At 42.2% G+C, this 23,816-nt stretch overlaps 3 protein-coding genes and 2 non-coding genes across 14 annotated transcripts in view; all 5 read left to right on the top strand.

Annotated features, from left to right (window-relative positions):
* TRNAR-ACG lies at nt 571–643 on the top strand. The gene has a single exon. It is a non-coding gene; the product is annotated as a tRNA-Arg (tRNA).
* On the top strand, nt 2,933–3,005 carry TRNAR-ACG. The gene has a single exon. It is a non-coding gene; the product is annotated as a tRNA-Arg (tRNA).
* LOC8062531 (mitochondrial import receptor subunit TOM5 homolog) lies at nt 4,048–6,333 on the top strand. Its single transcript, XM_002466794.2, has 2 exons — nt 4,048–4,237; nt 5,946–6,333. The coding sequence occupies exons 1-2, from the start codon at nt 4,154–4,156 to the stop codon at nt 6,021–6,023; spliced, it is 162 nt and encodes a 53-aa protein (XP_002466839.1). The 5' UTR covers nt 4,048–4,153; the 3' UTR covers nt 6,024–6,333.
* On the top strand, nt 8,021–11,107 carry LOC8062530 (glycerophosphodiester phosphodiesterase GDPD6). Its single transcript, XM_002466793.2, has 8 exons — nt 8,021–8,268; nt 8,711–8,889; nt 9,287–9,470; nt 9,573–9,647; nt 9,766–9,875; nt 9,978–10,196; nt 10,304–10,465; nt 10,599–11,107. Exons 1-8 carry the CDS (start codon nt 8,256–8,258, stop codon nt 10,830–10,832), a joined length of 1,176 nt encoding a protein of 391 aa, XP_002466838.1. The 5' UTR covers nt 8,021–8,255; the 3' UTR covers nt 10,833–11,107.
* Nucleotides 12,836–23,816, top strand: part of LOC8062529 (presenilin-like protein At2g29900) — a 41,239-nt gene continuing 30,258 nt past the window's right edge. Inside the window, exons 1-5 of one of the 10 annotated variants that reach the window (XR_002455417.1) lie at nt 12,836–13,649; nt 13,740–14,364; nt 14,764–14,882; nt 16,750–17,260; nt 19,463–19,736. The gene's annotated coding sequence lies outside the window, so the exon portion shown is untranslated. Of the gene's footprint in view, nt 13,650–13,739; nt 14,365–14,763; nt 14,883–16,640; nt 17,261–19,462; nt 19,737–23,816 lie in introns of those variants that run through there. The other 9 variants (XR_002455418.1, XR_002455420.1, XR_002455419.1 and 6 more) reach the window with 9 other exon arrangements.

The following is a 23,816-nucleotide window of genomic DNA, read 5'->3' as shown; positions in this document are numbered from 1 at the left end:
AACGAACATATTATTGTGATCAGATTAGTACACTACCATGATTAGCTTCAGAACGCCTCTTATCAAGCCGTTTTTGGCGTGATTAGAAAAAATTGAAGAGATTGCTATGCGTCGCATGTGGAAGGATCAGAGGAGGCTAACCAATCATTGGCTTCGTTGTTTTCTTGCTTACTGCACTGCTAATTTCTTATCAAGCCGTTTGTGAGAGATCGCCTAATACTACACTGTAATTCCGTGGGGAGGGGCTCTTTGGATGCAGGGGTCTAGAACGCTCGCCCCTCTCGCCCCCCTTAAGGCTGGAGTCCATTAGATCGTTAGTCAATATAAAACCATTTAAGAAAGTCACATGACTTGAAAAAAAAAACTACCTCCAACTCCATTTTAAAAGAAAAGTTCGAAATGCATGCATAAACAATCAAAATACACTCCATAGTTTTGATTTACTCTTAGCTCCGCATGTCAAATTTTGACCATCCTAATCAGTATTGCAACTAAATTAGAACATTTGCGGGGGACCATAATCTGCCGCATTCAGACAATAGTGGAAGCCACGTCTCACTCACATCAAATGACTCCGTGGCCCAATGGATAAGCCGCTGGTCTACGGAACCAGAGATTCTGGGTTCGATCCCCAGCGGAGTCGACCTGTCATAATTTTTTTGTTCTGTTTTTCATTTGATTCGAAATTTCATTATGTTTTTCCCCTTGATTTGAAATTGGCCCTGTTCACTTTCAATTTATTATCAGCCGCCTGGCTTTTTAGCGAAATAAACAAGGCAGGTGATGACTGTTCATGAATTCCTCCAAAATGTTTTTCCCCTTTGATTTGAAATTTGATTCACAGATGGCAGATCCAATCAGTGCTGACCGTTGATGAATTCCTACAAAGACAGTTCTTTTTGCCCCCAAAGCAACAAAAGCAGTTCAGTCCATGTCGTTTTCCTTTTCGCTGGGGCCTTCCATGATAGACTTAGTATCTTTATTGTGTTTTATTTAGAACATCAAGCAAACTTTGGGTATATTACCTCCGATTTGAAAGCCAGACTATTTTTAGTGTATCCTTAGAGTAAATTCAAGAGTTTTTCTTTTTATATCCTTGTAGTGTGTACAAGATAGTATAGAAAAGTTATTGAAGGACGGAAAGAACCGTTTTTATTCAAATAGTTCTTTAAATGATAATTTAGAGAATGAGGTTAAGAAAGACTATGGTTTTTTAGCTCAGTCCATCTCTTCTAGCTAAAAGAGTCAAAATAGATTTATAACACAAAGCTACAAAGGTAATGCTATAGATCTATCATGAAAAACAATTTCCTAATATATAATCATCTCCATTATAGCATTATATCTTTTATAGAAATGTTAGAGTTAGAGGGAGTACCTTATTTTTCTTCTTTTTGAATAGCGTGGTTTTTGTTAGTAGAAAAGTATAATAGAACATGAATATATCTTGGGGTGAGACAACTTTGACAAACTGGACACGAAAATACATGAGTCATGATCAAAGTAAGATTAATCCACTTGTTGACCTTAGAGGAACTCTTATTTTGTCAGGCCCACAATTAAATGAGAAAAAATGGACCTGAATTGTATTCTGACTAGACAACCAAATAATAGTCCGGCAAAATCAATATAAGTTGCTCACGGAAAATGTGTTCTCGCTTCTCACCTGTTAAAAACTTTGACCTGCGGGGGATATAGTGTTCAAAACTATATCAAAATACATTGTATTCTAGGTTCTCAAGCCCCAAATTTCTCTTCTTTACCTTTTTTATGCCTCAATAGTCAATGTTTCAAGTACTCTCTCCTCTGTTTTTATGGCTAGAAATACTAAGATTCTTTTAAACTTGGTTTCACTGAAAACAATCGGCCAGTAACTGAGAAAAGTAACAACTAAACTACTCCCTTCATTCTAATTAGTGAGGGGCAATATGATCTTTTACTAGCCTCTTTATTTTGTCAGAAAATCACTTATAAGTACCTTATATTTCAATATGGAGGGACTCCTTGATTAATGTAGACAATACACAAAAACTATATTCACAGAGGCTGGTTTCTTCAGCTTAGTTTTTTTATCCAATCATCTATCATCTCATAGCTTTTCATGTCACATCAACATTTTGGCTGCTTAACACTCTAATTAATTATATGGAAGCTATCCATTAGAACTATCCTTAGATTATTTTACTACATACTCCCTCCATCCTGTAACATAGCACATTCTAGCATTCAAAATTTATCCTCAAATATAAGGTAGTCTAGAAGTCAGAAACCAGTTTTGCATTTAAAACTTTCTATTTATCAACTAATCGCCACTAATCTTGTTGATGATAGCGTCTTGTTTGGAAACAAAGTGAGAGCATACGTGTCTTTTGTGTTCTATCTTAATCTGTCCTTAAAAATATAGAATGCACTATATTATAAAAGAGAGAGAGTAATAGTTTTAGAGCAGCAAGCCAACAATGTCTGTGTCTAGCAATGCCTCTGAAGGAAGTACGTGTGGAAGCTCCAACCAGTCGCCACCGTATGCCATGCAACTGCGCTTCTTTCCACATCTCCGTTGCTCAATCTTTATATCAGAGCATAGTAGCTATGTTCTCATCACCATTCCCGGAACACAAACAAGAACTTAAAGTATCATAACGTGAAAACAGGAACATTCATATTTCTCTGAACGTAGTTGTTTCTAAAACGTGGAACATGGGTCATGTTCTTCCAGGAGGTCCATATCGGAGCAGGAGACTCGCATCATGGAACATACTCCTCTACACATGGAAAAAAAAAGGGGTGGAGCGATCCGCGGTTCGCTTGGTGATGGCAAACCCATGCCTCTGTGTTGCCGAGTGCTGATGGCCTGTGTCCGGTGGTTGTAATCCATGGTAATTTGTGGTCTCTTTCAGTGTTCAACAATGTCTACATTCGAGAAACATCAAATGACTCCGTGGCCCAATGGATAAGGCGCTGGTCTACGGAACCAGAGATTCTGGGTTCGATCCCCAGCGGAGTCGAATGTATATTTTTTTTTGAATTTTTTTCCCTGTAAAATTTAAATTTCATCCACAGAAGATACCCAGCAATTTGTAATTACATCCCTTGTTTCATCCACAGGTCTATAATAAAATTCTAATTGCATCCGTTGTTTCATACACAGATCCACTCAGTGCTTGATACTTTCAATTCTCCTATAAGTCCTAAGTCATGCATTTTTTTTGTTGCTCTCATTTAAGTTGAAATAAATTTATATAGCATAAACTTAGTACTATAGATCCACCATGAGAAACGATTTTACAATATATGATTATCTCCGTTCAAGGCATTATATCTTTATTGAAAATGCTAGTCAGGTTTAGCTAAACAACTTATATGTTTAGAATTATTATGTGAAATTTCTTTTTTTGGGCTTTCCCAACGCTCCATATTGGCATGCTACCCAGCCACCAACTATACATTAATTAAGATTCCATGTCATATCGGTAGAGCGTTGAGAATGACGAGTAGGTCCTGATTGTCGGTGTCAGCCAAAAACAAAAACCAGGCCCTCCAAAATAAAAAGAGAGCCCTCATATCAAAAGTACAAGGGCCCTAATTTGAGGGCTCATGCTGAAGTTGCTCTTAATTATTTGTAGTTTGGTCTGTGATCAAATTTGATTTGTGCCCACCGCCATGTGCTCTCTTGATTTTTGTCCCAACATATGTTTAGGTTTGGTCTAGTTTTCCATGATAGTTTCAATTCAGTCTCAGGCCTTGTTTAGTTTCCCCGTCACATCGAATATTTAGACATATATCCATAGAGTATTAAATATAGATGAAATTAAAAACTAATTGCACAGTTTGGTCGAAATTGACGAGACGAATCTTTTGAGCCTAGTTAGTCTATAATTGGACAATATTTTTCAAATACAAACGAAAGTGCTACTATTCATATTTTAAAAAAAATTTTGGCAGTCAGTTTGGAAAAGAAAATAACATATCCCGTATTCGAACTGGAATCTGACCGTACGGCCCAATAATAGCCCGGCCCAATCTACATAAGATGCTCGTGAAGCAAGGCCGAGACTGAAAGGTAGGAACACCGAACACACTGGAAGCGAAACCCTAAGCCCGGACCCCAACCCCAACCCCGACCCTCGAGGAAGGCGATCTCACCGGACCGGAGATGGCGGCGTCGTCGTCGGTGGAGAAGCTCAAGGCCCTCTGGGACTCGCAGGTCAACGACGAGGAGCAGTGGGCGCTCAACTATGTCCGTACCCCCTTTCCCTCTCACCCCGCTTTCTCCACCTCTTCATGAACTTGTTTTTTTTTCCCCTCCTTGGTAGTTCGTGTCAAATACTGCAGCTCGAACCCGTGGCGCTAGTGGTGATAAACCTTGTTGCCGAGTGGTTTGAGGTGGGCGATTGTTTTTTTTTTCCCTCTTTGGTAGTTCGTGTCAAATACTGCAGCTCGAACCCGTGGCGCTAGTGGCGGTAAACCTTGTTGCCGAGTGGTTTGAGGTGGGCGATTTGATTCGACGCGCGGCTGCAGCCGTACCAATCCATACGTGCGGAGATGTTTGACGGTTTGGAATGTTTGGTGCTAGTTGCTGTGATTCACATGTTCATTCTTCTTGCACGGATAGTACTTCAGGATTTATTGCGGCGAGCTCTCTGTATGTGTGTTTTTGCTCCTAAAAATTGAATCGACTGTCCATAGCATAGTTTAATTGATGTAATCAGATGATTTTTGGAACCTTCACCAGGCACTAGATACTTATGATGGGTATATTTCCGCTGTGGTTGTGATGCCTGCTAACTGAAGTTTTCACATGCAATTCCTTTTCCCTTTTTCAGTTTTTGTTTGGAATTTGTTGTTTGATGCTTGAAGTTGTGAGGTTGCTAAGATTCATCGCATGTTACACTTTACTTTGAAAAGGTTATGGCTTAATGCCGACATTTTATCGAGGAAGTTCAGGCATCAGAATCCTAATTGTAATGGTCCAGGACAGTTTTTTCTAACAGTTTTTTTTAACTATGGAATTCTATTTAGTCACGTACTTTGTCTCATTTTTTTGACTGTTAGGAGTAGGAAATGTTTGTTTTTGGCTTGTTAAATTTTAAGAAGACACATACCTACCTCTTCCTGAAGTGGACTTACATCAAATGTGTATATATGTTACTGCACTCATTTTTTTGTTCTATCATCATAAATAGCTTTATGAGATAAATGAATTCAATGAGCTAGCAGAATTAGCTCTACAAATGAGCATGTAGTCATCTTATTCTTATTATTAATATAGGTAGGTGCCTGGTCTGACCTTGAGATAGAAATTGAATTGGTGAATATATTATAGTTCATGTGTTATTTTGTTGTTTGATTTTAGATCTAAGTTACATTTCAGATTGTCTGTTATTATTAGTTGAGTTTATTGGTGTGCTAGCCTGAAGGTGTCCTCTGAGGACTTAATCTCTACCGAAATTCCCTAGGCAGTCATAGATGGAGGGCCACTTAAGGTGGCCAGGCATCACAATTCTAAGCAGTGCAATTTGTTGACAAGTTTATCTGATTTCACCTTATTCATGCCTTGCAAGGATTTGATCTTCAGTATGACGATTGCCACTGTTGTACCAACCTGAGTGCTTGGTTGATAATTATGAAGTTTGCAACCTAGGTGTCACAAATGGTAGCATCTCTAGTTACTGATGAAATGTTTTCTTAGGTTTGTGGGTTATCTTTGTAGACAGTTGAATACTTGATTGCTCATTTTTGTAGCCTTTGTTACTTGAAATTTGCACAGGATCTTAAGTCTGCAGTTTGAAGTCCTGTCATGAACTTAGTGTAGCACATAAGAAAATATTTTGGGCATGGTTAATCATTGCACTTGTTTCTGTTAATAATCTCCCCAGGTGTTTCTTTAGCACCGCGTTGGATGCCAAGTTGCTAACTACACTTCTTTTGATGTTTCTTATTTGCAGAAGCTGCTGAAGGCTGCTGGTCTGTTTGCGGGATCCATCTTCCTGATGCGGAACTTTGGTGATCTGATGGCCATTTAAGCAGGCTTAGTGTTGTTTAGAAGCATAGTGGTTTGGCAGTCAATATCGTGGGATTGTGCCCCTGTGGAGTTACTCTACTTGGATTCTATGAGTTTGTTTTGGTGTTCCAAGAATTCATACTATGCATAAAGAGGACGATCTGGTCATTAGCCTCTTGGCCATTGCAAACTCAGGCCGTCAGGCGTGATGTAGCAATAGAAATTAGATCTTGCTTTAATGTGGCCCTGTATCATGAATATTTTGGAATGATGGTATCTACCTCCATATTTTTCACCTATTAAAATTTAAGAGCAAGATGTCGCAGAGGCTAGGGTTTATGATGCACAAAAGTGGTGTCTGGGGGCAATTAGTTTTACTAGATGAGTTTTGTTTGTTTTATGTTCATGGGCTGCATCTTTTCTCATATGAGTGAGCAGAGCATCTGGATGGCGATACTGTTGCTCAAATTAGCACACTTCAATTGTTGCAAGTTTGTGTGTACTCCCTCCATTCTAAATTATAAGATGTTATTTCTTTTTTAGATACATACATAGCTTTTGCTATGTACTTAGATATACACTATGTTTAAATATGTTTTTTAAACGTACTATGTTTAGTTTAGATATGTAGAGCAAGCAATTGTATCAAGAAATGCGAAAAAGTCCTATAATTTGGAATGGAGGAAGTACACTTGTGTGTCATTTTTCCCGTAATAGTAACATCATCAAGAAGAGTGTTTGGTTCAGGACAAAGGGGGTAATAAAGACTGAGGAATGATGAAAATAGATTGCTGTTGAAGGAAGCAAGAGAGCTGAATCCTCCCCAATTATGCATTTGTGGCGTGGCCTTGTGTGCACTAGTAGCAAACAAACTGAGAAACAAATGGATGTTGTTCCAGTGTCCTGATAATTGGGTATTGCATTGCTATTGCCATTTATTATGACGCGTCAACTTTGGTTTTCAAAGAAAACAGGCAGTCAACACATGATATAAGCCCATCATACACGCATAGGCCGCAGGAATATGCCGCATCTTTCAGTGTTCAGTTTTGTTCAAGAGGAGGCCGAGAGGCTAGAATGTTTGAAGTGCAGAGTCTCCAATCTCTATCAGCGTCAGGATGGGGCCATCTGCTGGGATTTGCATGCCACGGCCACGGCCGGGATGGGTGTCTTTGGTTGACCGCTGAAAAGCTGGACCGCTGCAGCAACACGACTTGCAGAGAGAGGTGACGCTGACACAGTTGGCGAGCCACGGTCGGTCGCTGCCTGTCGCTGCTGCCAAGAGGACGAGTGGACGCTGGCCGGGACCGTCCGGCGGCCACGACGACGACGACACCGACACACCGGTGCGTACGCGCGCATGGTTGCGAGTTGTGATGAACGATGAACGATGCCATCTGTTTTTTTAAAGCCCTTTGCTTGCACATGCCGTTGGGGTTACCATGTTCCATCAGTTTCCTGCATAATCCACCATATCTACACGATTCCATGCCGTGTGTAGTGACAGAAAGTATCTTATAATAAATAAATAAATAAATAAATACAAGTCCGCAGTGCAGAGGCTTCCGGGCTCCATTGCATGTGCTTGCTACTCAAAGGCCTTGTTTAGTTCCAAATTTTTTTGCAAAATCGACACTGTAGCACTTTCGTTTGTATTTGACAAAAATTGTCCAATCATGGACTAACTAGGCTCAAAAGATTCGTCTCGTCAATTTTGACCAAACTGTGCAATTAGTTTTTATTTTTATCTATTTTTAATACTCCATGCATGCGTCTAAAGATTCGATGTAACGGGGAATCTGAAAATTTTTTACAAAATTTTTTGAGAACTAAACAAGACCTTAGTGAAGTGACGAGTATACCCACACATGTTTCAGAGTTGTCTCTTGAGTCTTGAGCCTTGGCTGAGCTCACAAAGTCACACCTGGTGCAGAAAAAGAGCTACAGATCAGAAACTGCGTCGCAAATCACTACCGTAGAATTAGAAACAAGTCGGTCAATCAATCTCTGGTCTCTTGGGAATATTCCGAGGCCGGCAGGGGCAGGGGCAGGGGAAGTCCAACTCTCCCTAGTCTCCTGTTTGTTGTATAGCACGTATAAGAAAGAAGCTGAGCTGAGCTGACCTGCCCAAGGGACTGCATGCAACTGCAACAGAGGAGGTGGAGACACAAAGCAAAGCAAAGCCTCCTCAGACAGAGGGCTCTGCTTTGTAAACTCTGCTCCCAGCAGAGCCGGAGGCACAAGACAAGGGGCCATGGCTTCCTTCTGTAAGTTCAAGTTCTTGCAGATGCTTTTCGCTCTCTTGTTGCCCCATTTATTAATTCCCGCTGTTCCTCTCCGATCGGTTACCAATCACCACATCAGTTCTTGTACCTCTCTCTCTCTCTCTCTCTCTCTCCTGTAAGCGCATTCCATGGAGTTTCATCTGAATGTTCATGTTTTGATAACTCCATACTATCCGTCCTTTTTAATAGCAAGAACAAGTTACTATGTCTAAAAGAAGTTTCTTTACTTTTTATTATTAATTTTACTGTTTTTTCAGTGACTTTGTCCATACTGAGATTGAGATTGGAGGATTCCCTATTGCTTTCTGTGCTCAACTGAAAATTCATGTCTAGACTCTAGACTAGATCTTGTGTCCTCAATGTGTACTATCGTTGATGTCAAGATATTAGTACTGAGTGGATGCCTGGATGGCATCTTTGACAGGGCACGACGTCTCTCTCATTGTCCTTGTGCTCCTCCTTATTGGGGTATCCAATTCCAAAGCCAGCCACAGCCAGCTGGATGTGAACCACAAGAAGCCAATACAGACGTTTAGACCTTACAACATTGCCCACCGAGGATCAAATGGTGAATTACCCGAAGAGACAGCGGCTGCCTACCTGGTAACTAAACTCTTAATTTTCTCAACAGCCCACATCAGTTTTTTTTCCTCTCTGAATAATTTCAGAATAAAGTGGTATAGTCCTTAAATTTGCCAAAAAAAAGGTTAAAGGACATGACAAGTGCTGGACTATGAAATTATATTGGAGCGTGAAACTCAATTGCATTGATATTATAGTTAACTATGGTCTAACTCCTCGAACAAGCCTTCACACTGGCTGCAAACAACGGAAAATATTTTAGTATGCCATGGCAATATTTTTAAGATTATCCCAGAGTATAATATGGCTCCTAGAGATTCTCTGAAGATTTTTGTTAAAAAAACGAAAGAGATTCTCTGAAGATTTTTTGAACGAGAGATTCTCTGAAGATTGAGGTTCAATATCGGTTTTTTTGCAGAGGGCTATCGAAGAAGGCGCAGACTTCATCGAGACCGATATACTTGCATCAAAGGATGGACACCTCATCTGTTTCCATGATGTAACGTTAGACGCAACAACTAATGTTGCGAACCATACGGAGTTTGCTGACAGGAAGAGGACCTATGAAGTCCAAGGAGAAAATGTCACCGGATGGTTCATTGGTATGTGTGTGTGTGTGTGTGTTAATGAAATTCTCTGTAACGATTCTCGTGTTCCTGTCAACCTGCTACTGACTTGAGGAATTGAATTATGTTTATTTGCAGTGGATTTCACTCTTAAAGAACTTAAATCACTGAGGGTGAAACAACGACTCAGTTTCAGGGACCAACGATACAATGGTACTTGGCTTTCTCTCTTAGTTTAATTGTGTCCGAGATGTGTATTTTGAGTAGATTGCAACCATCCACTCTGTATCGTAACGCTGACCTTTTATAATTTTCTTGTATTGGATCACAGGGAAGTATCAGATTATTACTTTTGAGGAGTATATCTTGATTGCGCTTTACGCTGACAGGATAGTCGGAATATACCCTGAGATCAAGAATCCCATCTTCATCAACCAGCATGTAAGTACTAAGTAGCTCTGGCATGACAAACTCCAAAGAGAATTTCAATATAATAAAAAACATTGGCGTGGAAACATCTCTCAAGAAAAATTTGGCATTCAGGTCAAGTGGTCGGGTGGAAAGAATTTTGAGGATAAGTTTGTGGAGATGCTACTGAAGTATGGCTACAAAGGTGAATACATGTCTGAAAATTGGCTCAAGCAACCGCTGTTCATACAATCCTTCGCTCCAACTTCACTGATTTACATCTCCAACATGACAAACTCTCCCAAACTGTTCCTAATCGATGACACAACAATTCCAACACAAGATACCAATCAGGTATGATAGTATCACTTGTCAGAACCGAAATTTTCATGCTTGTTTCCTCTCATGTGATGTGACCCCAAGCCACCAGCCATAATCTAAAATCAGTTCCTGTTGTGCAGTCATACTACGAGATAACTTCAAATTCTTATCTCACATTCATAAGAAACTATGTTATTGGGATTGGGCCGTGGAAGGACACAATTGTTCCTCCAAACCCAAAAGATAACTGTTTAGGACAGCCCACTGATCTCGTCGCACGAGCACATGCTCTGAATCTTCAGGTAACTGACTGATCTTATTCGACAGCTGCAGATTTTTCCTTTCAAATTGCACAAATATCCTCCTTCCTTCATGCGATCGAGCGCTCTTACTCTGTTAGTAGTTGATGAAGCTGTAAATCATGACACATTGCAGGTGCATCCATACACTTTCAGAAATGAGAACCAATACCTGCACTTCGATTTCCATCAAGACCCTTATTCTGAATATGAGTATTGGCTCAACGAGATCGGCGTGGACGGGCTGTTCACTGATTTCACCGGTAGTCTGCACAAGTACCAACAATGGACTACACCATACCAGAAGGAAAAGAACCCGGAAGCACTCTTGCGTGAGATCGCGAACATGCTGAAGAATGATGGCTACTGAGGATAGGTTGCCTTTCATTTTTCAGATTTGTGTTATTGCTTCCACCATCAAGAGCGACGCACCCTTTTTAGTTTTCCACTCTCTGTAATGCTATTAGTAAAGCAACGGAGGTGCTAACAGTATAGCAGATAGTCAGACGAACATGCAGCAAAAATCTTTTTTTAGAACAGGGCTTTATTGGCGTCTACTTCTACAGAAGCCTGAATGGAGTATACAAATCTCACTGATCCAATTCTCTATATATCTTGCTCGTATTGCTGAGTTATTTGCATTAACTAGGACAACCAATTATGCCCCAAATGATGTTATTCTACACATTAACATAAGAAACCACCTGAAAACATACACTAGAAAGGTTTCTATGTATAATATATTTGTTTTTCTAACTTCAACGAGTGAGGATGGGTTGTGGAATGATTCATAAAGTAAGAACCAACTCTTACAATGGTGTATATGGCATATTGTCCATTAATTAAGGAGTTGTTCAGTATAAATGTGAAGATTAAAATGTAAAGTAGATCCTGCATGGACGTGGGCATGCATGCACAACCAGGCTAGGGGCATAGGCAGGCGTACTCAAGCTGGCAAATTAATGGGTCAACTACGAGTAGGGTGGGAAGTGCATAGGCCAACGATAAGCCATGTGAGTAGGTAGCGCCAGGTGATAAAGTCCATAGAAGTAGTGTTGACGTCCTTCGTGCCATCATGGATTACAATGAAGGTCCACCCTGTCAATGTTTCGATCCGCTGACTAGTAAATTTGTATTTACGCGCCCGGCTCAAATTGTGTGCTTGGAGGACACAATGGTTTATACTGGTTTGGACAAAACGTCCCTACATCCAGTTTGAGGTTGCTCGTGTAACCGACACTCGTTTGCAGTAGAGATTACAAATAGACGAGAGAGGGAGGTCCCAAAACTCTGGGGAGTCGAATGGAGTGGAGTTGAGTCGAGTTTGATGCTGTTAAATGGAGCCATGCTTCCCCTTTTATATGCCAAGGGGAAGGCGCATATTACATGAGAGAGAGAGAAGCGAGAAGGAAGAGGGCCTTTGGGGGCGCCGCATTGTCCTCTATCTTTTTTATGTGGGACTCGCCGGTCCTGTTGATGATGATGGGATGGCTTCACGATGCGACCATTTGTGGCGCCACGCGCAAGTGTCATCGGCGGGCGTGGCATCCCATTCTGTCCCGGTAGATGGTATGGTCAACTTACAACTAGCGCCCCTGATGGGAGTTGTATGAGAGTTAGGTAGCATAGTGCCGATCCGCCACGCGTGCTATTGGCGATGTGAGCTCCCTAGTATGGCCCATCGTGGCCACAGGTCACATCGAGACATGTCTGCTCCCTTCCTGGTGTCAGAAGCGTGGTCCCACGGCATGCCCCACATTCGTAGTGGTTGGGAACAGTGTGGGCCCTCGTGGGCCCTGCATTTCCTCCCAGGCCGGCTCCACACCCTCAGGGTTGGGTGAGGTAGTGTCTGCCCCCTTGGGGTCAGACGAGATGGTATCCGCCCCTAGGGGGTTGAGCGAGGCGAGATCTCTCCTCGAGGGATCGGGCGAGCCCGCAGTTATGTTTTTGCCCGCCCTAGCGAAACAATGCTCACGACTATTAATTGTTTGCTTCTATGTATCCCTAATATTGATACCTGACACACCCACACTCCTCGATACTGTGATTTGGACACGATCCTCGATGGCCTTCCCATGCGCCCATTGCACCTCGGCGAGTGAGAGTGACATTTAATTTTGGCAAGTTTTTATCCATCTAAAATGTATTTGCCCTCACGAGTCATGCAAAGTGTGTTGCTAAAATTCTATAGGAAGTGACTGTAGATGTGAAAGGCTCTAACAAAGTCTAGCCACAACTCGTATTTATACATTGGCGGTTGCGCCAAGAAGAAGAATAGACATGAAAGCGGTGTTGAAAAGCTTTCTAAGAAATCCTCGACTTAGAGAGGAACACATTGCGGGTGTGCGGGTGGTCCTAAGTCAAACCTCGAGACTAGTTATATTCATCGTAAGCATGAGAGGAGCGAGAGAAGAAGAAAAAAATGTGAGATGAAAAGATATATCAAGAGGCAATAGAACATTTTACTTTGAACCCGAGTTAGAACCGTCTTGATGCATGTGCCAACAACTTTGATCAGCCATAAAACAAATACGTCCTGAATGCCTTCACATGCCTCACAAGCAAAAATATTCGAAAATGTAAATATCTAAGACAATAATACTTGGAGGTTAATAGCTGGTTATATGTATTATGAGTATAAAATGAGTAAAATAGAACTAGAAGCTGAATATAACACTTTTTCAGTTTTTTGGCCGCGCACAAAAAAAACCCTTCTAAGGTTCTAAAGCTGGCATTTTATAGTGTGGCAAAAAAATAATAATAATAAAATATCCGGTAAATTTTTTAATCCCATTCACCGTAACCCACCTGTTCAATGTCCACCAACTAGCAGGATGAAATAGCGGCGCAATTGACAATTCCCCTCGAACCCTAAGAGCTCTGGATCTGAGCGGGTTGTGGGGAGCGCATACCTCAGCAGCAGCCGGGGCATGGGGTGATGGGCGCGAGGTGTTGAGTGCGGCGGTGGCTCAGACGCTGGAGGCGGCGGGCGGGGTTCGTCTGCGCACACCTCTTGACGTCGGGCGCGTTCGTCACCTCTGCCGCCCACCGCCCACCGCGTCGTCCTCCCGGCCATGCAATCTCCAGCTTGTGCCACGGCTTGCAGTCCCAGACTCTCTCGAGGAGGTTTCCTGGGGCCTGGGGTCCGTCTCCCCTGGCCACTACTCCTCGTGTCCGGCGTTCTGAGGTATATTGCCATGTTTGATGGCACCTAGTTGCCTCGGTAGTTCTAGTGTCTCATAACACACTTTGGTCACTTTGCTTAGCTATGCCAAAGTTTCTGTTACAGCACGCCAGCAGCAATGTGGGCAATACAAGGATTTACACATGGATGAGGCCATGAGGGGACTGGGGGGCACAAGTTGTAAGGTTTTGCAATTGCAGCCGACATAGATGCGATGCCATTTTATCTGACATAGCATGGATAACACAAAATTGAGATGTCTATTTACTCTTGTTACAATACAAGTTGTTAACCACGGTTGTAGAGGCTTCACATTAAGGTTTCATGAGTGCTAGAAGTTTTCACCAATGTATACTGGTGTTTTAGTTTGGAGCTTGCTAATCATTGGATTATTTGGACCTTCCAGGATTAGTAGAGATATTAGGGGGTGTTTATAGCAAGTGATGCAGTCGACGAAGTTTGAAGAGTCACCGCTTGGCTTGCAGCTGAAGCTTACCGTGGTGTGTTCTTGATGAGTTGTGCCCGTTGCTGGTGGACAATAGTGCTTGTAAGATAGAGGCAGTGTTGTTTCTTCAGCCACAAATGCGGCATTAGAGATAACTAATGATGTATCAAAAAACACAATTGCCTTGAAGTAGCAGGGGAAGGAGGATGCTTAGACAAGGGAAGGTTGACACCAAGCGAAGCAATGTAGAGACTACAACTCAGCCACTCAGGGGTATTGTAGTCACTGTAGTGTTGCTTCTGTTTGTGTCCAATACCATAACGAGTTATGTGGTAAACTTATGACACAAAAAGTACCATTTATTGTTTGCCTGCATGTGCCCGAAAGCTCAAGTTTTGTTGTTGGGTTGGCAACCTTACTTGCTTACCATGTCAGGTGTATATATTAATTGCAGTATTTTAAGTATGAACTAGCATAATTGAACAAGAGTATTAATTTGTTGTGAATTAAATTCTTTTAGATTTACATGCCGAACATACAATATGCCATAAATCAAGACTCTAATTTTTTAGCTAGCTTGTATGCGTTGAGCTTTTCTGTGCCGTTCACATCATTTAGACAATTTTTGAAACATTTTGCTACAATTTGAGATTTTTTTTCTTGAACGCGCAGGAGAGCAGTGTATCATTATCTTGAGAGAAAACAATGGGAAGAGCCCTCACACACACCGTGAGGAAAACATAAACAACCCTGTCCAAAGCTTTGCACTACTCCGGCACAAGGGCCATGAGGTAAGAAATACTCCTGGCCAAATTCCAAAACTGCAGTTCTTTGCTAGCGAAGCTCTAGCCAAGCAGGGAGGGACCCCATCAAAGACCCATATATTATGATGATTCCATAAAGCCAAGTGCTAAGGATGACAAGGAAATATTGCACCACCGTACATATTTATTTTTTACTAATGTTCAAATCCACGTCTCACTTTTAGCTTATTTATTTACTATTAGGATTCTATTACCTTTAAACAGATATTTGATTGAGATATTACCACTAGTCGCTTATCAGAAATAATGGGCTTATGGTTATAGAAAGAGGATAGAAATTCTTCTGGATGCATGTGATCCCTTATTCAAGCATAGATGCACTAAGGTCAGTAAGCAGCAAGTGCTAAGAGTATAGGCTCTGTCTCGAATGATTTAACTTTTAGGAGCTTTTGCAAGAAGCATATTTTTTTTGATAAGTTAGCATTTGAAGAAGTAAAAGCTGGCAAAAGTTTACCTACTTTGATGCCTCACGCTGATGTAACCCTCCTGTGGAGAAGGCACATGGCAGGGTGGGTCTCCTGCACAGGGAGTCGCCTGGAGAGGGAGTTGCTTCTGCAGGGGTGGGGTGTGTCTGTCAGTGCTCTGGCTGTGGAGGGGCTCCGGCAGGGGAGGGGTGCTTTGGCGTGGGACAGCAGTATCTCGGGTGAGAAATGGTAGAGTCAGAACCACGCGAGGAAAGGCGGAGGAGGAACTGAACCGTTGGGAACGGGAAAAAGTTCCTCCCTGTGGGCTTGTTGGAAAAGCCCAGTCCTAGTTCATTTGCAAAAAAAAAAACACTGAAAAAATAAGGAGAAGCTACACATTTGACCCCCCTCTGTGTTTAGCTTTTAAGCAAAGCAGCCCAATAAGTTGTTCCACTCACAAACTTGTCGCTTACAATGTTTGAGTAACTGCTCCTGTGGGTTGTTCTTTTTATTGACTATTGGATTCTAGTCTTTACAATGAGAATTGAGAACTATGCTAGCACCCAATCACCTAGATAACAGCATTGTTTTCATATACTTAAACCGAACTGGTAACATAAATACACCTGATAACCTTGTGAATAAGTCATTAAACTATATCCTTCGCCTAATATACACACTTATTTGGAGAGTGAACAATTGGTTCTCATGTCAGGGAAGCTTGTAGTGATTTTTTAGTTTCAACCTTTAACCATTAGTGCATGTTGGTATCATATCCATTTTCTAATTATATGGTATTAACTACTGCAAAAATAAGATTACTTTATTTAGCTTGTTATCTACTTAAAGGAACTAAACAATCGTGGGCTGTGATTTAAACAAGCTGATATATTAGTAAGTACATCATTACACTTGGCTTTGACCTGCTATATGTGTCTCGCTGCTTTTATAGGAATTATCTTAGTACAAATGTTGGTATCTCTATAAAATATATGAACTTATTATATTATATATTTGTATTGTGGCATATTGCTTTTTTTTGCATTAGCACAATTCCCTCTTTTACATATTGTTCTTTCATTGAAGCTATAAGATTTTGCCACAGAATATGTGAGACCCTATAATCTCCACTCCAGAATAAAAGCCTGGAGTTTTAGATCAGCTGTGGCTGTGAATTTGTGGATAATTAACAAGTTCATTAGTTGCCCAATGCCTCTTGGTTTTAAATTTTTTAGACCTTTACTGCATTTATTGTCGTTCGCTGTTTATTAGTGATAGAAACATGTCCTTATGTGTCTTTTTTTGAAACACTCATCTTTAGATACAAGCATGGTGATTCCATTATCTTCAATGTCGTCGTTATTCGTAGTTATCAAAGTTTGGACTTCGGAAGGTTTTCTCACATTTACCTTCTACTGATGCCATGCTAGGGTTGTGTGTGGCCCATAAGGCCATAAAGTGGGAGTCACTTGTGGCACATGAAACATAGACTTCACCTTGAGCTGAAGTCTCATGACACATTCACGCTTCCTGGGTTTCTATTACAGTGCATGCCGGTTTAACCAACCTTGAATCTACTGGCATTCGGGAGATATGATACTTCTGCTAGAGTGGTTGCTCGACTTTGAAGTGCCTAACATGTACATGTGTCAGGACTCAGGACCCAGATATAGATCAAGAAGGTTGATAAGGCTTTGTGAACATGGTAATGGATGACTGAATCACTGAAAAGACGCTGCTCAGCTTGCAACCGGAGCTGAAACCTTGTGTGTGCTTGATGGTTTTTGTCTATCTCTGGTGGTCAATGGTGCTTAAAGATGGAGCCCATGTTTCTTTAGTCATGATTGCTCAATCACCTCATAGAGAAGGAGAGACGTCAAAGGCCACAGTTGCGAGGGAAGGATTATCCTTTGAGCTAGGATTACAAAGTTGATGTCAAAGGTACACACTGACAGCTCTTGGGATTTCGTTAAATTTTTTTTGGGATAAACGATTCACAATTATTTTGTTTTTCTTAGTTGATCACTTGTTGGGCTAGACCCTAAACGAGGTTGAGGAGTGTTTATTTAAAGTAGAACACAATGCTGGTGTGCGTGTCTAGAGCTATTTATAGCCAAAGATTGCTTTGAACATGTTGACTTTTGTGAAATCATGATTATAACTAAATCATGTAGGTTATACTATACCTCGAGTGTGAATGTTGTGATGTTCTGAGTGGAACATTTTACCACTTGCTAAATGTCTCACAACATCTAGAAATGTTTCTAACACTTCTATCCAAAAGTGTTTCTGACACTTCTCTAGGTGTCTAGGATAGGAAATGTCATCACAAAAAATGGTCAGACTTCTCTGGATCATTGTTGCAAGATGTTGCTCTAGGTCATTCAAGGTAGTGTTGTACAAAGGGTTCCAAGGCGAGAGCATATATTTCCTAGATGATGCAGTGGGTGTAGGTAGGATGAATTCTATCTTCTCCTTCGCCGACTTTGGGATGTACTCCATGGGCGAGACAAAGATGGAGTGACCAGGCCTGCCCACTCTAGCATTGTGGGGTTCTTTGGATGGCGCTCTCCAAGGCCTCAGGTTGGCACCCAGGCATCCATCGAAGGTCCAAGCGACAGAACTTGAATCCTAGAGATGGCTTTCTGGTTGTGAACCTGCTTCAAACTCTCTGTATGGCCCAAGGGAGCTCATGGTCCGCACCATACACAATGTGTCACATGCCACAGAGCCGGATACTAGCAGGCTGCAGATAGTGGTGAGATTGATCACATAATGATGAAGCAAGGTCAACCACATCCACTGGTGGCGGGGAGCAAGTTGTGCACGAGACTGTGGCTAGTGTTTGGCCATTGTTGTGTAAGCCCAGAAACCATCGTTGCCCTATCTGGGTTATGCCGCCTTCAGTAGATGAGTGGCTTGTGCCACCTCCAGCAGCAGTAGATGCCTAGTTTAGGTGATGTTTGACAAAACATCCTACCATATGCCCAATGTGTTTGGGAATAAATAAAAGCTTGTTGATCAGTGCGGATAATTTGACATTACTTCCTAATAATAAACAATGAAATTTGAGGCATCATTTTGAACACTTTTTGTTTTAGTAAAAAATCATGGTGATGGGAATAATTGGATTAACCTGTGTGTTATATATCTTTGTCTTTGCAATGGTCTTCGATCTTGCTCTTGAATACTCTACAGTATCTATGGATGAGATCACCTTGTACATAATTATTTGACACAGTATAGTCGAAAGGAGGCATGTGTAAGATGAAATGCATCCCATGTATGGTTGCAGGAACTATGAATGACTGACATTAACACATGATGAAAATGAGATGTTGTATAAGATGAAAATGAATTCTTTTAATATACCACATATGTTGTGCGTGTCTAGTGTTATTTATAGCCAAAGATTGCTTTGAACATATTGACTTTTGTGAAATCATGATGAAGGTTAAAACATGTGGGTCATACTATACCTTGAGTGTGAATGTGTGATGTTCTGTGTTGAATGTTTCACCACTAACTAAATATCTCAGAACATCAAGAAATGTTTCGGACACTTTTATCTAGAAGTGTTTCTGACGCTTCTCTAGATGTCTAGGATAGGAAATGTCATCACAAAAAAAGGCGTGCTAGAGTGTCAGGTTGGGATGATATATGTGTGTTCTCTTGTCGGGTCAATGCCCCCCCCAACAATTAAACCAGATGGCGGAGTGAAGCTTCATGTTCTAATGATGCATGTGCCTTCCAAGTCTTAGAACATTCTGAATGAGCTCCTAAGTTGGCTTCTAGGAAGTTTGTAATAGCTTAGCAGCAGGACTAGTGTCGAGTGTTGACACCACTGTAGCAGTAGTCATCGTCATTGTCTTTGTGTCACTGGAGTAGTTGTCATAAGTGTCTGTGCTGGCTGATGGTTATCCTGCAAGCAGTTGCTAGTGGTCCGTTTACTCTGTAGTAGTCGCTCTCAATAATCTATCTCCTAGGAGTCTGCAGGTGGTGTAACAAAATAAAATGCTATGACTATTGGTTAATAATACTAATAGGCAGCTGTGTTTGGTAAATATGTGATGTACTATGTGAAAGTGAGTCTGCTGTGTGTCATAGTTATATCATTGCAGCATTTCATTTCACTGATTTCAGGCTGGTGGCATGGCGGTAGGTGATCGGGAGGGGCAGGGCAGCCAGAGGAGGGAGGATTACTGTTGGTGGTGACTGATGACCTGCCCAATCTCCAAGGTGACTTCGGTCCTGAATCTGCCTCTGGTTAATTGACCAATGCCTCTTGTTTCTACTTTTCTAGACCTTTGTTGCATTTATTGTCATTTGCTGTATATTAGTGATAGAAACATGTCCTTATATGTCTTTATTTGAAACACTCATCTTTAGATACAAGCATGGTGATTCCTATCTTCAACGTTGTCCTTATTCGTAGTTTTCAAAGTTTGGACTTGGGAAGGTTTTCTCACATTTACCTTCTAGTGATGCCATGCTAGGGTTGTGTGCGGCCCATAAGGCCATAAAGTGGGAGTCGCTTGTGGCAAATGAAACATAGACTTCACCATGAACTGAAGTCTCATGACATGTTTACACTTCCTAGGTTTCTATTATGGTGCATGTCGCTTTAGTCAGCCTTGAGTCTATGCATTCGAGAGATATGATGTGTCTGCTAGAGTGGTTGCTGGACTTTGAAATGCCTAACACATGTGTCAGGAGTCGGTATTTTAAAAAGAGTTTGGCTATTGCATGTATTCTCTAGTAACCTCTTGTCTGGTACTAGTAGTAGGGACTAAACACACAGAGCACACAGCGTGGGCACGACATGCAGTCCTGTCGCCGCTTCACCGAAAAGCCACTACAAAGTCCAAGGGCTGTTGGCGCTGCAAGCCATAGGCAGGCCACATCACCCAACGGTACAGACGCGCGGTGACACAGCCTGCATCTGCATGCCCCTTGTGCGGTCGGTCGCCTAGAAATGTTTCTTACACTTTTATCTCAGAACATCTACAAATGTTTCTTACACTTTTATCTAGAAGTGTTTCTGACACTTCCCTAGATGTCTAGGATAGGAAATGTTGTCACAAAAAAGGTGTGCTGGAGCATCAGGTTGGGATGATATATGTGTTCTCTGATGCAGTTGGAGCGTCAGGTCAATGTCTTGCCCCCAACATTAAACCATATGGTGGAGTGGAGCTTCATGTTGCGATGATGCATGAACCTTCCAAGTCTCGGAACATTCTGAATGAGCTCTCTCCTCAGTTGGCTTCTGGGAAGTCTGTAATAGCTTAGCAATAGGATTAGTGTTGACACCACCGTAGCAGTAGTCATCGTGGTCGTCTTTGTGTCACTGGACTACTGGAGTAGTAGTCGTAAGTGTCTGTGTTGGGTGATGGATCTCTTGCAAGCAGTTGCTGGTGGTCCGTTTACTCTGTTGTAGTTGCTCTCAATAATTATGTCGGTGTTTTGACCCCGGGAGGTGACACCGAGTGAATTTGTGTGCGTGCTCCCTTTTCCGGATGGTGATACAAGAATGACACCAAGATTTATCCTGGTTCGGGCAAGAGAAGGCCCTACGTCCAGCGGGGGGGGGGGGGGGGGGGAGACTCTGTATTATCTTGCACCTAAGTGCTTGCGCAGGGGTGAATACAAGTGGATGTGGCCAAGAGTTCTAAGTCCTAGCCGATGGTGGTGTGTGAGGATCGTATTCTATGAGTGTGTTGCGTGTGTCCCTCTTGTGTCGTCCTTAGTATCCCTTTTTATAGTTCCAAGGGGAGACCTAGGTTACAGGGTGTAGGCATTAGAATAAGCCTCAATAGGGGTATGGCGCTAGCCTACTCAAGGCTTCCATACCGGCGTGGCCTCGAGCCGTCTCGTTATGGGGTACTTTGGTGATGATGGTGCGTATGTTTCCCGAATTCAACTCCTATACATCATCTTGTATTGGCTTAGGCGCGAGCACGCTTGTACGTCGTGGCAGTAGTCATGTCTGAGGTGGTTGAAGCGCTGACATCCATCGCCCGATCCTTTCCTGGGAAGGAACGTGTCTGCTCGAGGGTCGGATGGCACGGGCGGCCTTGTTACGGGGGAGCGCTGACTTCATGCGTCTCGAGGGATGCCGTGATGGGATATCATGCCTGCAGCACTGTGCCGAATCGTACCTTCATCCAACCTTGTTGTTCCCCCATCACGCTTCCCGTGACTGTCGGGTTAGGTGGGAGCATGGCAGTCGCATTAAATGCCCTGGCTTCCGTACCCGTGATAGGCGGCGGGGGACGCCTTTGCGCTCGAGGCCCGTCGATTCGCTCGACGCTACTTCTGTATTCGACGGTCGCTGGTCATCGAGCCCCTATCGATTCGCTGGACCCTGTTTCCGTGTTCGAGGCCACGGTCGACACCGTGCCTCGGTGATCTCGTATTTATGTCGGAGCGTTGAGCTGGAGCCTCGATTTGTTTGTGAATCCTCTCGTTGTGAGTGTTGGCTGGGGTACCCCCTATTGACATCCTCGACAAATTCATCTCTTAGGAGTCTACTAGTGGAACTTGGTGGTGTAACAAAATAAAATGCTATGGCTATTGGTTAATAATAGTAGGCAGCTGTGTTTGGTAAATTTGAGTCCTGTGTGATGTGTTATGTGAAAGTGAGCCTGTACATGGACAGTGGTTTGTATTAATGCAGATTTTTAGGTTGGTGGAATATCAGGGGAGGGCAGCATCAGCTAGCAATGAGACATTGAGATTTGGAGATGGCCTGCCCTATCAATGGTTGTTTTGCTTCCCCTTGAGTTGTTTTCCCCTAACATGCTTTGCACTTATAGAGAAGGAGGCGTCAGAGGCCACAATTGCCAGGGAAGGATTATCCTTTGAGCTTGGAGTGCAAAGTTGATGTCAAAGGTACATGCTGATAGCTCTTGGGAATTCATAAAAGTTTCCTGGGATAAAATGATTCACAATTATTGTTCTTTACTTAGTTGATCACATGTAGGGCTAGACCCTAAACGAGGTTGAGGAGTGTTTACTTAAAGTAGAACACACCGCTGGTGTGCTATTTATAGCCAAAGATTGCTTTGAACATGTGAAATCATGATGATGATTAAATCATGTGGGTTACACTATACCTCGAGTATGAATGTGTGATGTTCTTAGTGGAATGTTTCACCACTTACTAAATGTCTCAGAACATCTAGAAATGTTTTTGACACTTCTATCCAGAAGTGTTGCTGACACTTCTATACATGTCTAGGATAGGAAATATCATCACAAAAAAGGTCAGACTTCTCTAGGTCACCATTGCAAGAGGTTGCTCTAGGTCATTCGACGTTGTGCTATACAAAGGGTTCCAAGGCGGGAGCATATATTTCCTGGATGATGTAGTGGGTGCAGGTAGGATGAATTCTATCTTCTCCTTTGCTGACTTTGGGATGTACTCCATGGGCGAGAAAGATTGAGTGACCAGGCCTGCCCACTCCAGCATTGCAGGGTTCATTGGATGGTGCCCTCCAGGGCCTCAGGTCGACACCCAGGCATCCATCGAAGGTCTAGGCGACAGAACTTGAACGCCAGAGATGGCTTGCTGGTTGTGAACCTGATTCAAACTCTCTATATAGCCCATGAGAGCTCATGGTCCGCACCATACACAATGTGTCACATGCCACAGAGTTGGTTACTAGCAGGCTGCAGATAGTGAGTGAGATTGATCATGTAGCAAAGGATGAAGCAAGCTCAAGCACATCCACTGGTGGCGGGGAGCAAGTTGTGCACGAGACTGTGGCTAGTGTTCTGCCATTGCTGTGTAAGCCCGGAAACCATTGTCGCCGTGTCTGGTTTATGCCGCCTTGAGCAGATGAGTGGCTTGTGCCACCTCCAGCAGCAGCAGATGCCTAGTTTAGGCGATGTTTGACAAAACATCCTACCATATGCCCAATGTGTTTGGGAATAAATAAAAGCTTGTTGATCAGTGTGGATGATTTGGCATGACTTCCTAATAAGAAACAATGAAATGAAATTTGAGGCATCATTTCGATCACATTTTGTTTCAGTAAAAAATCATGGTGATCAGAATAATTGGAGTAACCTTTGAGTTATATATCTTTGTCTTTGCAATGTTCTCCGATCCAGCTCTTGAATACTGTACAATATCTATGGATGAGATCACCTTGTATGTAATTATTTCTTACACTGTATAGTTCATAGGAGGCATGTGCAAATTGAAATGCATCCCATGTATGGCTGCAGGAACTCTAAATGACTGACATTAATGCATGATGAAAATGAGATGTTGTATAAGAGGAAAATGAATTTCTCCAATATACCACATATGTTGTGCGTGTCATCATCGTCATCTTTGTGTCCTCGTAGTAGTCGTCATAAGTGTGTGTGCTGGGTGATGGATCTCCTGCAAGCAGTTGTTGGTGCTCCTTTTACTTTGTAGTAGTCGCTCTCAATAATCTATCTCTTAGGAGTCTGTTGGTGGTGTAACAAAATAAAATGCTATTACTAT

This window comes from Sorghum bicolor, chromosome 1 (assembly GCF_000003195.3).
Source record: "Sorghum bicolor cultivar BTx623 chromosome 1, Sorghum_bicolor_NCBIv3, whole genome shotgun sequence".
NCBI classification, from domain to species: domain Eukaryota; kingdom Viridiplantae; phylum Streptophyta; class Magnoliopsida; order Poales; family Poaceae; genus Sorghum; species Sorghum bicolor.
The sequence above is the reverse complement of the archived record's forward strand: the minus strand, read 5'-3'. Positions and strand labels throughout refer to the sequence as shown.

What these genes read in the sequence shown, in the direction of transcription:
- LOC8062531 (XM_002466794.2), top strand. Translation starts at nt 4,154, where the DNA reads ATGGCGGCGTCGTCGTCGGTGGAGAAGCTCAAGGCCCTCTGGGACTCG. An exon ending in AGCAGTGGGCGCTCAACTAT is followed by an intron (nt 4,238 to 5,945) that starts GTCCGTACCCCC and finishes TCTTATTTGCAG; the next exon opens with AAGCTGCTGAAGGCTGCTGG.
- LOC8062530 (XM_002466793.2), top strand. An exon ending in TGTCACCGGATGGTTCATTG is followed by an intron (nt 9,471 to 9,572) that starts GTATGTGTGTGT and finishes GTTTATTTGCAG; the next exon opens with TGGATTTCACTCTTAAAGAA. An exon ending in CAACACAAGATACCAATCAG is followed by an intron (nt 10,197 to 10,303) that starts GTATGATAGTAT and finishes CCTGTTGTGCAG; the next exon opens with TCATACTACGAGATAACTTC.